The sequence below is a fragment of the Gymnoscopelus microlampas genome (assembly GCF_963454915.1).
Source record: "Gymnoscopelus microlampas genome assembly, chromosome: 6".
In the NCBI taxonomy this organism is placed as follows: domain Eukaryota; kingdom Metazoa; phylum Chordata; class Actinopteri; order Myctophiformes; family Myctophidae; genus Gymnoscopelus; species Gymnoscopelus microlampas.
The window spans coordinates 51,757,216-51,772,040 of NC_139943.1; the positions used below are offsets into that span (position 1 = coordinate 51,757,216).

Sequence of the window (14,825 nt, forward strand, 5' to 3'; positions counted from 1 at the left end):
GGGCCCTGATCCATCCTGATCCAGAAAAGGTTGGAAACAAGTGCAATAGAAGACGAATGAACAGCAGGCTGGTTCTTCTGTGTTGATCCTACAGTGATCCAGTTCAGCTTCACCACCATCTTCGTGGCAGCGTTCCCATTGGCTCCCCTGCTGGCTCTCATCAACAACATCATCGAGATCCGTCTGGACGCCATTAAGATGGTGACTCTGGAGCGCAGGATGGTGCCCATGAAGAGCAACGATATCGGTACGTTTTATTTATTGTACAACTTTATGGTGATTTCAGGGTTCCTTTATTTGATGTAATGCAAAAAAAAAAAAAAAAAAAACCCTGAACTATTGAGGGAGGATTGATGGTCAGAAGTTGGAGATGGTTGTTCCAGAAGTTCCAGGCTGAAGTATTTAATCCATTTACTCATTCACTGCCATTCACTAAATGGCCCAAAAAGCCCACACTGCCAGGATTTTGCGATTTTCTTACCTTTTCAAGTAGTCACAGAATATGTATCTCTAGTATGATCAATCCCCTGATGGTTGCTAATCACGGAGGGGTTAGCATGTTTTGCTCAAAAATACATAGTAAAACACAGGAGCAAAGATTCAGAATATTTCCCTAATATTTTAACAGGGAAGTGAATGGAACAGCAAATCTTTGGATCGCGTTATCTGCTTCTTTGTGAAAAAAAAAGAAAAAAGAAAAAAATGATGTCAAAAGACATCATTGGCAGGGAATGAGCGGTAACGCATCTGTGTCATTTTAGATTGTGTCCATAAACTCCATAAAAGAAATAGCAGATCTACAAGCTCATAGCCGCTCTACGAGCTTGTAGATCTGCTTCTTTTTATTTTTCTATCGTGAAAATGTTTGCAAATCTTTGAATATATATATATTTTTTTAAAGTGAACATTTGAAATTCAAATCTTTGCTTCTAGGGGTCCCTGGAACAACATATGTTGAGATGGGGGTCCGTGGCCAAATACACATCATTTTGGGTGGTCGTTGACATGGAAAAGTTGGAGCACCACTGATATAGCAACATACTGTTAGGATATAGAAAACAGGTTGTTCCAGGGACCCCCTAGAAGCTCAGATCGGAGTTAAAAATGTTCACTTTAAAACATATATATTCAAAGATTTGCACACATTGTGTGTGTGTGTGTGTGTGTGTGTGTGTGTGTGTGTGTGTGTGTGTGTGTGTGTGTGTGTGTGTATCGTTGTCCTTCCAGGCGTTTGGACCGGTGTTTTGGAGGCTATCGGCGTGCTAGCGGTCATCGCTAACGGCCTGGTCATCGGCGTGTCCTCTGACTTCATCCCACGCCTGGTGTATCGCTATCGCTACGGGCCCTGTGCTAACGGCACGGACACAGACACTGAGTATGAACCGTCACATTACCAGTCATTAGGCTATCGCTACGGGCCCTGTGCTAACGGCACGGACACAGACACTGAGTATGAACCCCGTCACATTACCAGTCATTAGGCTATCGCTACGGGCCCTGTGCTAACGGCACGGACACAGACACTGAGTATGAACCGTCACATTACCAGTCATTAGCAGTGGTGTAAAGTAACTAAGTATATTTACTCAAGTACTGTACTTAAGTACAGTTTTGAGGTACTCGTTTTTAGTACTTTTACTTCTACTCCTCTACATCTCACAGGCAAATATTGTACTTTTACTCCACTACAATTATTTGAAAACTTTAGTTACTAGTTACAAATTATCACATTATAAAACATACATTAACCACTTTAGCCCTATACCTAGGCTATTTGAAAATAGCCGATCTACAAGCTCACAACACGTCGCATCGTGACGGGTTGTGAGCGTTCTGGCTATTTTCAAACAATTTACTACTTTTACTTTGGCTACTTAAAGTACATTTTGATACCAATTGATAAAAAAAGCGTTTTCAGTGATTTACTACTGTATTGAAAAGAGGATAAGAGAAAACACAGTATGGTGAAAAAAAATTAAAGAGAGAGAGAGAAGAAAATACTGGATTTGTGTGAGAGAAATAATAAAAAACAATTTTTCATTTTTGTTCTAACATTAATTTTTTTTTGAAAATTGCCAATCTAAAGCTCACAATGCGCTATTTGTCTTACTGTATGACAAAGCATAGTGCAGGGGTCTTTCAGTCCAAGGACCCCTTAACTGAGAGAGAGAGAGATGAAGCACGGACCCCCCCCCCCCCCCCCCCCACTACATAATATTTTAATTGTATACAATTATGCTGCAGATTAAACCTTTTCATAGATGTCATAGATAGCTTCATAGACTTGTTTGACAGCACCGTCATCAGTGTTGTGTCAATTCTTGTTCATGTGACTGTAGTTTGATAAAAGGTGTTTGTTGTTGTTCTAACAGCTGCATGTCGGGCTACATCAACAACACTCTGTCCATGGCCCGCTCCAACGACCAGAACATCCACGACTTCCTACCTCAGCAGATGGTCACCTCAGATGGCCTGAACGTCACATACTGCAGGTTTGATCGATTGATTGATTCATTCATTTGAATACTTTATTTGCAGGTTTGTTAAAGGTTTCATTACATTAAAAAATCACACCCAGTGTGAAGTGAGCGGTGTTATTTAAGGTCATCACAGTGATGGAAGCTCACTTAAGAAAAAAAGTAATTTTTTTGAAGTGCATGGTGCTATTTATAGGTTATGAATTTCATCATGCGTCTCGCTAGCCAATCACAATACTGAGCAAAGGGTCTGAATACTTATCAGCCAATCACAGTACAGCGAAAGACAGATTTTCACGACGGACGGGTCATGGGTCCCAACCCCACTTATAGGAGCGGCTACACTGCTCAAAAAATATAATAATAAAAGAAACTTTGAACATTCAGTGGATTTTCTGTGTTCTGGGGCTGAATAATTAGGCTCAGAAAAGTCCTGTGATTGGCCCATGGACTTCCATTAATCCCGCCCCCTCTCCTCCCCTCCCCTCTTCTTCTGCTTTGGGAGGGGGGGGGGGGGGGGGCGGAGCAGAGGTGATGATTGACAGGCAAAATCCCTCAAGAGCGACACCCACAGGCAAAACGCTTTTTTCTTTCAGAGGATAACCTTATTGCGACAGCGGGCGGCAGTGGCTCAGGGGTAGAGTGGTCGGTAGAGCGGCCGGTTGGCAACCGCGAGGTTCCCAGTTCGATCCCGGGCTCCCCCAGAGTTAGTGTCGAAGTGTCCTTGGGCAAGACACTGAACCCTATGAGTCGGTCGGCGCTAGCTTGCCACCATTGGTGTGTGAATGTGGGAAGTGAGGACGCTGGTGTCGACTGTTCGCCGCTTCACCTCCCAATGTATAATGTATAAAAAAATGTATCCCATGATTTTGTAACCCATATATTTTTCACCCAGTGCCAATTGCCTATGTAATCCTGGGCGCTACTCTCCCTCTGCCAGCCTAGGGAGAGCCCAAGCTGAAGCTCATGCCTCCTTCAATGCATGAGGAGCAAGCAGGTCGCTTCTTATCACCTGACAGGGGGGAGTTTCCCCGGTTGGACATAGCGCGTGGAAGGAGCACGTTATTCCAACCGGTTCCTAGGAGACACGGAGAGAACATGCAAACTCCACACAATTCATTATTATTATTATTTCAATGATCAATATCACCCTCCTCCCCGCCCGGCTTCCCTCCCCCGAACACGGGGCCAATTGTGTTCGCGCAGATGCCCGACAAAGCCAGATGCACCACGGTGGATTTGAACCCACAACCTCCGTGGTGATGGGCAGGCACGTAACCACTGCGCCACCCGACGCCCACAGATTTGTTTTCTGTTGTTGTTGTTGTTAGTCATGGCTGCCAGTTCCCACCTGATGTTGTGTGGGAGTTCTGACTGCTCCAGACCGTACTGAATAACTGCTCGCTTGCATAATGTCTTCAGACTAGGACTCAAGTCTAAGACATACAGGTCATCACAGGGTGTGTCCCACCAAAACCAGACGATACGAAAGAAGATGATACGATCTCCCACCATGCAACAGCGCATACTCCTGATTGGACCTGGTCCTTTCCCCTTGGGCTCAACCTTCTTCCAGGAGAAGGTCTCTGGATTGAATTTCCACAGACCATAGAAGGGACCCTCCGCATAAGATATACGACCACCAAATATGTACAGCTCTCCATTGTAGGCAAAGGCTGAACGACTAAAGCGTCCTTCTGGAAGAAGCTGTGTATTAGGTTTGCTCAGCCAGCAGTTAGTCTCTGTGTCAAACACTCTGATCTTGTTCGATACAAATACAAACATCTTTTTCCCGATGATGGTGGCAGAGGAGTTACTGTAAGAAGGTGGTGGAGTTCCTCTGGTGTTAATTAGAGACCAGACCATTGTGGTGGTGTCCAACTTGTACATGTCATTATAGGCTCTATCATTGATCACTCCTCCGTAGACATACATGACCTTCCGAAAGACACAGGCTAAGTGGTAGTGCCTCCCCTCTGGAACAGTCCCAGAAACCCTGGGCTTCAACCATCTGTGGGTGTCGACATCAAATGCATACAGCACGTTGGCAACGTACTTTATGGATTTGATGTAAGGATGAGGATGCGGATAAGGAGGAGGTTCTCTTCCTCCCCAGATGTAGACGGTATGGTCTATCAGCACAGCGGTGTGGTTCACACGCATGGAGGGAACCTCAAGGTGACGTTCTCCTCTTCTAGGTGTCAACTTCACCCAGTGTAAAGACACTGTGTTGAAGACGTCCACACGGAGGTTGTGGGTTTGAATCCACCGTGGTAGATCTGGCTTTGTCCGGCGTCTATGCGAACACAATTGACCGGTATTGATCCCCCCAAAGGCGTACATCTTGTGCTCCACTGTAACAGCAGCATAATAGGGTAGCTTAATAGGATAGGATCCTTTTCCATTCAGCTTCACCGTCCAGCTCAACATATCTCACACTATAGAACAGGTTTTGTCCGTAAAGACCGGGTCTGACCGGGAATCATGTCCGCGTGATGGCTTATATTGGTTCGGTGGCACGGATGTCACGCAAAGTCTGGCCAATCCACAAAGCCGATCAGTTGGGTTGGCCAATCAAGGAAGTTGCTGAAAGTATCAATACTGCAATAAAGAAATACTCTGTTACGTTACTTAAGTAAAAGTCTGAAATTCAAAATGTAATTTTGTAAAAGTACAAAAGTATTGGCATCAAAATGTACTTAATGTACCAAAAATAAAAGTACTCATTATGCAGAATGTCCCATTAAAAATGTTCAAATGTATAAGCTTGTAGATCGGCTATTTTCAAACGGCCAAAGTGTATATAGGGCTGAAGTGGTTAATGTATGTTTTGTAATAGTAATCAAAATCCACAACGTAACTAGTAACCAACATTTTCAAATAAATGTAGTGGAGTAAAAGTGCAATATTTGTATCCAAGATGTAGTGGAGTAGAAGTAAAAGTATTGGAAATTGGAAATACTCAAGTAAAGCACAAATGCCTCACAATTAAGTAAATGTGCTTAGTTACTTTCCACAACTGGTTGCGACCACCAAATATGTACAGCTCTCCATTGTAGGCAAAGGCTGAATGACCATAGTGTCCTTCTGGAAGATGCTGTGCAGAAGGTGTGTTCAGCCAGCAGTTGGTCTCTGTGTCAAACACTCACATGATGTTGTTGCAGTCCTCCTGGCCCCCCGCAAATCACAGAATAGGATTTGGCCTGACATATTATCAGTCGTGAGATTTTATTTGACTTAATTAAATCCATGATTACTGGAGTGACCTCAGGGTGCAGAGGTCCTGTACTGTACGGATGGATCTTTGATTTATGAGGCGTGTCTGTTCTAAATCACCTCCTCTATTTAATGAAGACTTTTTTTTAGCGGTGCCAACCGCTCTACGTTTGACTCTGTCTGCGTGTCCGTCCGTTTGTTTGAGCACGGGATGAGCACGGCAAAGAAGCAACACATACAAACACACACACGCACACACACACACACACACACACACACACACACACACACACACACACACACACACACACACACACACACACACACACACACACACACACACATTTCAATGTCTTTATTTGAGTCCACATTTATAAGGGCGCGAATATTTTCCAGCTGGTTCTGACGGACTTGGAGATTGCCTATGCCATCTCTCCTCTCATTGGCCACACGTGCCACTGGTTATCAAAGAGGGGTCCAGGGACCCCCAGCGTATGTTATGTCCATCCGCCCGTATGAGCACGGGATGAGCACGGGATTTTAAACAGCTATAACTCCAGTTTGCAGCATGCCACCCCAAGTTCAAATTTGGTATGTGGACTTAGACCACCAATAGGGACGAGCATGAATTGCTGAAGTTATAAAAGAGGGGTCCAGGGACCCCCAGCGTATGTTATGTCCGTCCGCCCGTATGAGCACGGGATGAGCACAGGATTTTAAACAGCTATAACTCCAGTTTGCAGCATGCCACCAAGTCCAAATTTGGTATGTGGACTTAGACCACCAATAGGGACGAGCATGAATTGCTGAAGCCCCGCCCCCTCTGTCTTCCCATTGGCTGGCTTTTAAACAGCCATAACTCAAGTTCGCAGCATGCTACGGAGTACAAATTTTGCACATGGACTAAAACCACCAATAGGCACGAACTGTAATTACTTAAGCCCCGCCCCATCTGTCTGCCCATTGGTTGGGCTTTAAACAGCCATCATTCCAGTTTGCAGCATGCTACCAAGTACAAATTTGGTAAGTGGCCTCAGACCACCAATAGGGACAAACTGAAATGAGTTAAGCCACGCCCCAAAGGCACCGCTTCCTTCACACAGGGTGTGATTTTTTCTTATTGAATGCAAACAGATGTTTCATTATGATTATTAACAGATGGGAGAGGCTTTAATGCATGCTTATTGAGCCCACAGTAAACCCACTGTAGCTGTAACTGAATGTGTTCTGTCTCCACAGCTATAAAGACTACAGGAGTAACCAGGACTACAGCTTCACCCAACAGTTCTGGCTCATTTTAGCCGTACGCTTCGCCTTCGTCATCCTGTTTGAGGTACGTAAGGGATAATGTTAAAAGGATCCCTGGCTAATAAGCCAAATATGCCTTAAAGGTTCTATGACATTCATTTTCACTTTTTTTATTTTTCATATTTTTTGGGGGGGTTTATGACCTCAATTACACCCAAAAAATCTGAACTTTGAACCTTCAGTGGATTTTCTGTGGTCTGGGGTTTTCTGAATAATTAGGCTGAAAAGTAATCTGAGCTTGGCCCTTCGGCAGTGATGTCACAGCCGATTAATCCCGCCCACTCTCCTCCTAGCCCCTCCCCTCCCCTATCCTTTCCTTTCGGGGGGTGCGGAGCAGAGGCGATGATTGACAGGCAAAATCCCTCAACAGCGACACCAACAGGCAAAGATTTCTTTTTTCATTGCAGTTGAAAAGGCTTTAGAAATGTGAGAGAAAAACACCTGCCATGGATCAATGGAGTGGATTTTTTTGTTAAAACTTTTTATACACGTTTGAAGGACCATGACAAAGACTTTTAATGTGTGGTAAAACTGAATGTCATGAAACCTTTAATACATTACAAATATGCCTTAATACATTACAATTTCCCTCTATAACTAAAATACAAAAATTAAAACTACTACTACAAAAATATTGTATTTATTTTAGAAACAGTTCATCTTTTACTCAATAGGGGCAATGCCCGTCACAAGTTGATGATGTCATTTGTCCATGTGTGGTCCAGCCCTATGGACTTTATGGAATGTATGTGAAAATAAAAAAACATCTTTAAAATATTGATTTGATGCTCATATTAACCTTAGGAAGTATTAACCCATTTTGGACGGGAAGCCCTATTTGTAACTATACTGTACCTTTCAGGACGGGAACCCCCTTTGAGGTTCTTGTTGCTATGTACAGTAGGCTATATAGCAATGTATATAGCAATGTATATAGCGGAAGGAGGCGCGGCGAGTGTGTGTGTGCAGTATGTGTGCAGTATGTGTGCAGCCGCGCCCCCATGTGACTCACGCTCTCATTGGCTCGCGCCCCCATGTGACTCGAAACTCCGTGGCTGAAATATAGCAGCTGCACTACCTGTGTGCAGCCGCCAGAGTGCGCCAGAGTGCACTACTACAGTGTGGCTGAAATATAGCAGCTACAGTCAAGCTGCGTTCGCTTCCAGCGTTCGCGCGTCTTACTTGTTTTTTAATACATATTTGAAGTTTTTCAGAAAACTTACGTCAGGATTTAGAAGTCGTTTTTAGACTCGGCCTCTGGTCTACATGGATTAACCCATTGAGACCTGAAGCCGATTCTACATGTCTCCTAAATCCCAACAGTATTCTGAAAAACGTATGTTTCTATATCAGTGGTGCTCAATCTTGTCAAGGACCCCCAAAATTATATGTATTTGGCCGCGGACCCCCATCAAAATATTTTGTCCCAGGGACCCCCAGAAGCAAAGATTTGAGTTAAAAATGTTCGCTTTAAAAAAATATATATTCAAAGATTTGCACACATTTTCACGATTTTTCAAAAATAGCAGATCTACAAGCTCGTAGCGCGGCACTCGGTGCCGCGCTATGAGCTTGTATATCTGCTATTTTTGAATAGCCCAAAGTGTAAAATAATGCTTTTTAGCTCAAATCTAAAAATGACACAGTTTCAGGTCTTAATGGCTTAAGTTGTTTCTTATTTTCACATGCATTTCATAAATTCCATAGGGCTAGACCACACATGGACAAATGACATCATCAACCCGCGACAGGCATTGCCCCTATTGAGTAAAAGATGAACTGTTTCTAAACTAGATCAAATATTTAAGGTGTTTTAATTTTTTAATTTTAGTCATAGAGGATAATTATAACGTATTCAGTCATATTTGGCTTATTAGCAGGGATCCTTTTAAAAGAAAATTGTTTTGCACATCCACACATTTGTCACTGCATGGTGCAGGACAGGCAGGGTAACTAACAGCATCAACAAGAATAAATTCATGTGCATTTGTTGTTTATGTAGCCCCCACAGTCAAATTAGCCAAGAACCGGCGTGCAACATACCTGCCAATCGGGCTCAGCCCTATTGGCATGACTGGTAACACGTCGGACTGGCGAGTGGGAGCCTCGGGTTCAATCCCAGCTCACTGCGTTCCACTACAATCTGGCGTAGTCGGCAGGACGACGAGCGTAATATCCTCGCGTGAGGGACATGAGGGACGTCGTGTACGGTGGTCCGCGGCATGAAGTGTGAAGCGCGAGGACGCGCTCCAAAGATCGGGGGGGTGATTGTAGCCCCCACAGTCAAATTAGCCAAAAACCAGCGTGCAACAGACCTGCCAATCGGGCTCAGCCCTATTGGCATGACTGGTAACACGTCGGACTGGCGAGTGGGAACCTCGGGTTCAATCCCAGCTCACTGCGTTCCACTACATTTACATTCTGTTCATTCTGAACTTGTTTGGATTCAAGCACTGAGACACATGTTGTTTCCAGTGAGTGGGACGTCAGAAGCAGCTGGAAAATATTCGCGCCCTTATAAATGTGGACTCAAATAAAGACATTGAAATGTGTGTGTGTGTGTGTGTGTGTGTGTGTGTGTGTGTGTGTGTGTGTGTGTGTGTGTGTGCGTGTGTGTGCAGCACGTGGTTGTCATCTGTAAGTTCGTGGCAGCCTGGTTCGTCCCCAGCGCTCCCATGCAGGTGAAGAACGAGAGGCTGGAGGACAAGCTGAACCGTCTGAAGGATGAACTAGAAAGACATAAAAGGTGAGTCTGAGTGGAATGTTGTCACACAGGTGTTACCAATGATACTAATGAAGGGGAGGCATGCGTTAATCCGACAGACCTTTTCTCCGACTATGTGGCATCCGCGTGCGGTTAGGGTTAGGGTGCGGATTTGGTTCGGGTTTAGTATTGGAAACGTCGGAGCGCTGCGCTGTCGGAGGAATGCGCTGTCGGACTAACGTACTGCACCCCTAATGAAGGCTCGGTACCATTTAGTCTAGCACAGTGGTTTCCACAACCCCCACAACTTGAGTTACAATTGTTCTCTTAAAATATATATATATATATTCAAAGATTTGCACACATTTTCAAGATTTTTCAAAAATAGCAGATCTACAACATTTTCATCACACAGTATACTACAGTGTTTATCAACCGCGGTAGATGGTACACTAAGTGTACCGCGGGTACTTGCGAGGTGTACCGTGAGCTTTGAAGAACGTGTGAAACCACCCCCTCGAGAACAATAGCGCGTCCGTCAATCGATAGGGCCATCATCCGTTTCACACACAGCCACGGCCGAGTCCATTCAGTGTAGGGACCATCACTCACAGGAATGCAAATATGTTGTCCTGTGCAGCCACTTCTAGGGTTGCCTGCAGCCTGCAGCCTGTGAGAGTGTGTGTGTGTGTGTGTGTGTGTGTGTGTGTGTGTGTGTGTGTGTGTGTGTGTGTGTGTGTGTGTGTGTGTGTGTGTGTGTGTGTGTGTGTGTGTGTGTGTGTGTGTGTGTGTGTGTGTGTGTGTGTGTGTGTGTGTGTGTGTGTGTGTGTGTGTGTGTGTGTGTGTGTGTGTGTGTGTGTGTGTGCGCACGCACGCTTGTTGTGCCTCGTAAAAAAAAAAAGAATCCAGCAAACAGCCCAAATAAAGTAGTCCATTGAAGTAGATAGGGACAACACTTATTGTCGAGGTAAGCACAACATTTTAGATCCATTTTAGAGAGTTTAAAACTATCAATTCCCGCGGAGTTTGATGCTAGCAGTTAGAGCATAGCAATGACATATGGTACTTTTTTTGCCTTGAATATTCATGAAAGGCAGAGTGACATGGTTTGTTTTTTGCCTTGAAAGCAATGAAAGGCATACAATGTTGCTATACTCAGTGTGCCAAAATAGTATGGCTTTCATTCAGACAGTAAATATTTGTAGGCCAAAGATGTATATATTTGTAATGGTCAAGGTTTCTTTATACCTGCCCAATAATCTGTGTGTATATGTGTGTGTGTATATATATATATATATATATATATATATATATATATATATATATATATATATATATTTATAATGGTATGGGGTTGATAACATTTAGCTTACTGGTTGGTACACTATGGCAGTGGTCCTTGAGGGGGTTGAAGGTGGTCCCCAGATAAATGATGGAGATTTGGTAACCAAATGAACCCTTATTAGATCTTTAACTCTTGAGAGCGTAAAATGAAACCAAATGGACCCTTACGGGCCCATTTGGTTTCATTTTACTCTCTCAATAGTTAAATTATTGTTAAACATCTGCATTACTTAATTTACAAGAAGTAACACAATTAGAGAATGTAGAATAATTGTTATTTTGATCAAAGTTTGCCTGTCATCTCTCCTATTGGTACCAACATCAATACAGCATGGATGGAATTGTGGACAAAATCTTATCCAACGATAACAAATTATTTTAAGTTTTGGGTCTGAGAGTCTAGATCTCATCAAATGGTGATGAATCCGTGGCTCAAATGCCGAATAAATAATGGACCTTGATATGAAAAGGGTTGAACACCAGTGCACTATGGAAAGTATCTATTGGTCAAAAAATCATTTTGTACCAGAGGGTAACAGGGTTGAGGATACAGGTGTCACAGAGGTGAGAACAGGCCTACGTTTGTGTATGAAATAACACAAAATAAAAGGTGGTTTAATAAACCTGTATATCTCTATCTGCAAAGAACTTAGGCCAATGAAACTATTAACTATAGCAGACATGCCAAGTATGATAAACAAACAATGTAACATATGTCCATGTAAGTGACTGTGTCAATGAGGGCATCTTCTATGCTAACAAAGCTGTAAATAAATCCATAGATTAATCAATTAATTAATTGAAACATGCATTAATCAATAGACCTGATGGGCTGGCCAATCAGGTCTATTTCCCCTCGGCCCCTCCTATAAAATCAGCTTCACATGTACTAGTTGAATTGTATCAACATACTCTACTAGTTACAATTTCAATGTAGGCACATGATACGATACATGTAGGTTAAAATAACATTGTATTCACAAATATAAATGTCAAAACTAGCCAATGAGCTGCTGTATTTGTCATATGTAGTTCCCCAAAGCAGGTTGTTCAAATTGGTGGCCTAGAATTGTAAATATAATCCAACACATTACAACAACAACAACATAAAAACACAACATAATGTATGATATATCACACCCAACAATGTTTCTTTGTTTTCCTTGCAGTTCCTTTGATGTGTGAGCAGACCTGAAGATGTTTTTTCACTGCAAACGTGGACTTATTGACTCCATTATGATCTATAAATGGATCAATATGATCATAACACTGAGTCTGGTCAAAGACTGTATGTGTGGACACAGACACACAGCAAAGCTTCTCTGCTCGTTCATCACATTTGAAAGCACAACATTGATGGTTGCCATGGATACAGATGTCAACAATGGAAATAACAAGCCTTTATTGGATACATCCTTTTTTTTATATAAAGAAAAAGTACTTTCAGAGATTTTTTATGCTTATTTCTGCTTAAAGACATAAAGGTGTTTTATAAAGTTGCATGAATTATTATTAGTATTATTACTATCAGTGGTGGAAAATAACCAAGTACATTTACTTAAAGATGCAGTGCCATAGTTTTGAGCCTTTTCTGGTTTTCACGTGTCTACAAAGTTAACATTACTCTAGTAGACCTCCAGGTGTTGTTATAATGTGCAAATTTGCCTTCCCTGTGTACTTTTGGTTTCTTCCTGAAAGCTGAAAGCCTCTGAGTCAAAATGCCCATTGGAAATACCCTGTTTTGATGACATCACAATAACAGGGGACGGCCTACCACAACTCACTTAACATTGTGGGGTGTGGCTAACTCAGATAGAATACCACCCACCTGACAACCACGCATACATAATGACCTGGTGGGTGTGGCCACATAAAAACGTAATTTTAGCCATTTCTGTACACTTTTTGGGGAAAATTATTTCTCCTAGTATAATCATAATACCTGATCATGCATCTTTAAGTACTGTATTGAAGTAACATTTTGAGGTATTTGTACTTTACTTGAGTATTTCCGATTTCCAATACTTCTACTTCTACTCCACTACATCTTGGATCCAAATATTACTACATTTATTTTAAAACTTTAGAGTTACTTTGTAGATTTTGATTATTATTACAAAACATACACTAACGACTTCAGCCCTATATACATTTCGGCCATTTGAAAATAGCCGATCTACAAGCTCACAATGCGTCGCGATGCAACACATTGTGAGCTTGTAGATCTGCTATTTTCTGCATAATGAGTACTTTTACTTTTGGCACTTTAAGTACATTTTGATGCCAATACTTTTGTACTTTTACTCAAGTAAATTGTGAATTCTGGACTTTTACTTGTAACAGAGTATTTCTGCATTGTAGTATTGATACTTTTACTTAAGTAAAGCAATTGAGTACTTTTTACCACTACTGATTACTATTATGTCACGATGTTGCCTTAAAGTAATACTAGGTAACGTTTTCAGTAAAACTAAAATTAAATTGTATATCTTTTGTGAGTGGCAAATGTTTCACAACACCCACTCCATGAATTTCACCCCCGAAAGCCTTTTATTTATATATTTTCTATTGAACGCTGTCTAGCATGACTTTCCCTCGAAAATGACGTCACCTGGCCGGAAAATGGAAGCGGAAATGCACCAGGTTCCTGTTTGGCCAGGAACTACCGCGCCGGTTTCCTGTTTGGCCAGGAACTACCGCGCTAATAACAAAAGGAAACTCACGCTGATTTTAAGAGATTGTATGATTTGAAGAACGAAAACAAACAGAAAAAGAAAACACAGCTCACGGTAACTAATGCTCCACTGGCTAAGAGAAACGATCCACAGATCGTATAAAACAATTAAAAGAACGCTTTTTGAAACACTTCCGTCTTCCGGTGAAAACGAATGGAATTCTGGGTGACGCAGTAATAAAGAAACGGCCTGCAGTGACGGTAATGACCAGCAGAGGCTGCTAAAAGTCGTTTTTTGGAAATCTGCACAGAACAACTTTAAATACTGATGGTATTGTTGATGTTTTAATGTTACTTAAACCAGCCAGTTCATTTGTCTTCTTTTATCAGCCGTCCTTGTTTGTTTTTTATAACAGCCTGTTTTAGTCCCATGGGTGTTGCTTTCAGACGATCATCTCATGTATTTTAAATTATGTTTGTTTGTATTTACTTGTGTAAACCTGTATTTTAAGGTTCTAAAGCTAAACACAGGTTGAATAGCATGTGTCTTTGTCATTCTTACTAATGGTGGAAGAAGTAAATGTTTTACTTGAGTAAAAGTAACAACACTGCAATGTAGAAATACTCTGTTAGCAAGTTTTACTTGAGTAAAAGTACACAAGTTAATTGGCATCAAAATATACGTACTGTACCAAAGTAAAAATACTCATTATGAAAGAATGGCCCATTTCAACATGTATTTTTTCTTGATCAGGGCCCACCCATCTGAACACTAAACGCAGTGGTTCTCAAACTTTTCCACGTGAAGGACCCCCAAAATATTATGTATTTGGCCACGGACCCCCATCTGAAAATATGCTGATCCAGGGACCCCCCAAGAAGCAAAGATTTGAGTTACAAATGTTCGCTTTAAAAATATATATTTATATTCAAAGATTTGCACAAATTTTCAAGATTTTTCAAAAATAGCAGATCTATACAAGCTCATAGCGTGAGTATTCATTCCATTTTCGCCAGAAACAGGCTATATCAAATATGAATGAATATCATAAACGATGAAGAGCCACCCCCTGACAGAAACACCGGGGTGGTGTGTTTATGT

General features: G+C 42.0%; 1 protein-coding gene across 2 annotated transcripts in view; it reads left to right on the plus strand.

Moving 5' to 3' along the window:
* The window catches only part of LOC311048032 (anoctamin-9), a 39,732-nt gene extending 25,472 nt beyond the window's left edge, over positions 1-14,260 (plus strand). For both annotated transcript variants that reach the window (XM_084061029.1, XM_084061030.1), the window contains exons 20-25: positions 95-247; positions 1,228-1,375; positions 2,373-2,492; positions 6,933-7,026; positions 9,623-9,747; positions 12,219-14,260. In XM_084061029.1, the coding sequence (XP_083917155.1) occupies positions 95-247; positions 1,228-1,375; positions 2,373-2,492; positions 6,933-7,026; positions 9,623-9,747; positions 12,219-12,234 (656 nt within the window). In that variant the 3' untranslated portion in view covers positions 12,235-14,260. The remainder of the gene's footprint in view (positions 1-94; positions 248-1,227; positions 1,376-2,372; positions 2,493-6,932; positions 7,027-9,622; positions 9,748-12,218) is intronic.
* Positions 14,261-14,825: the final 565 nt, after the last annotated feature.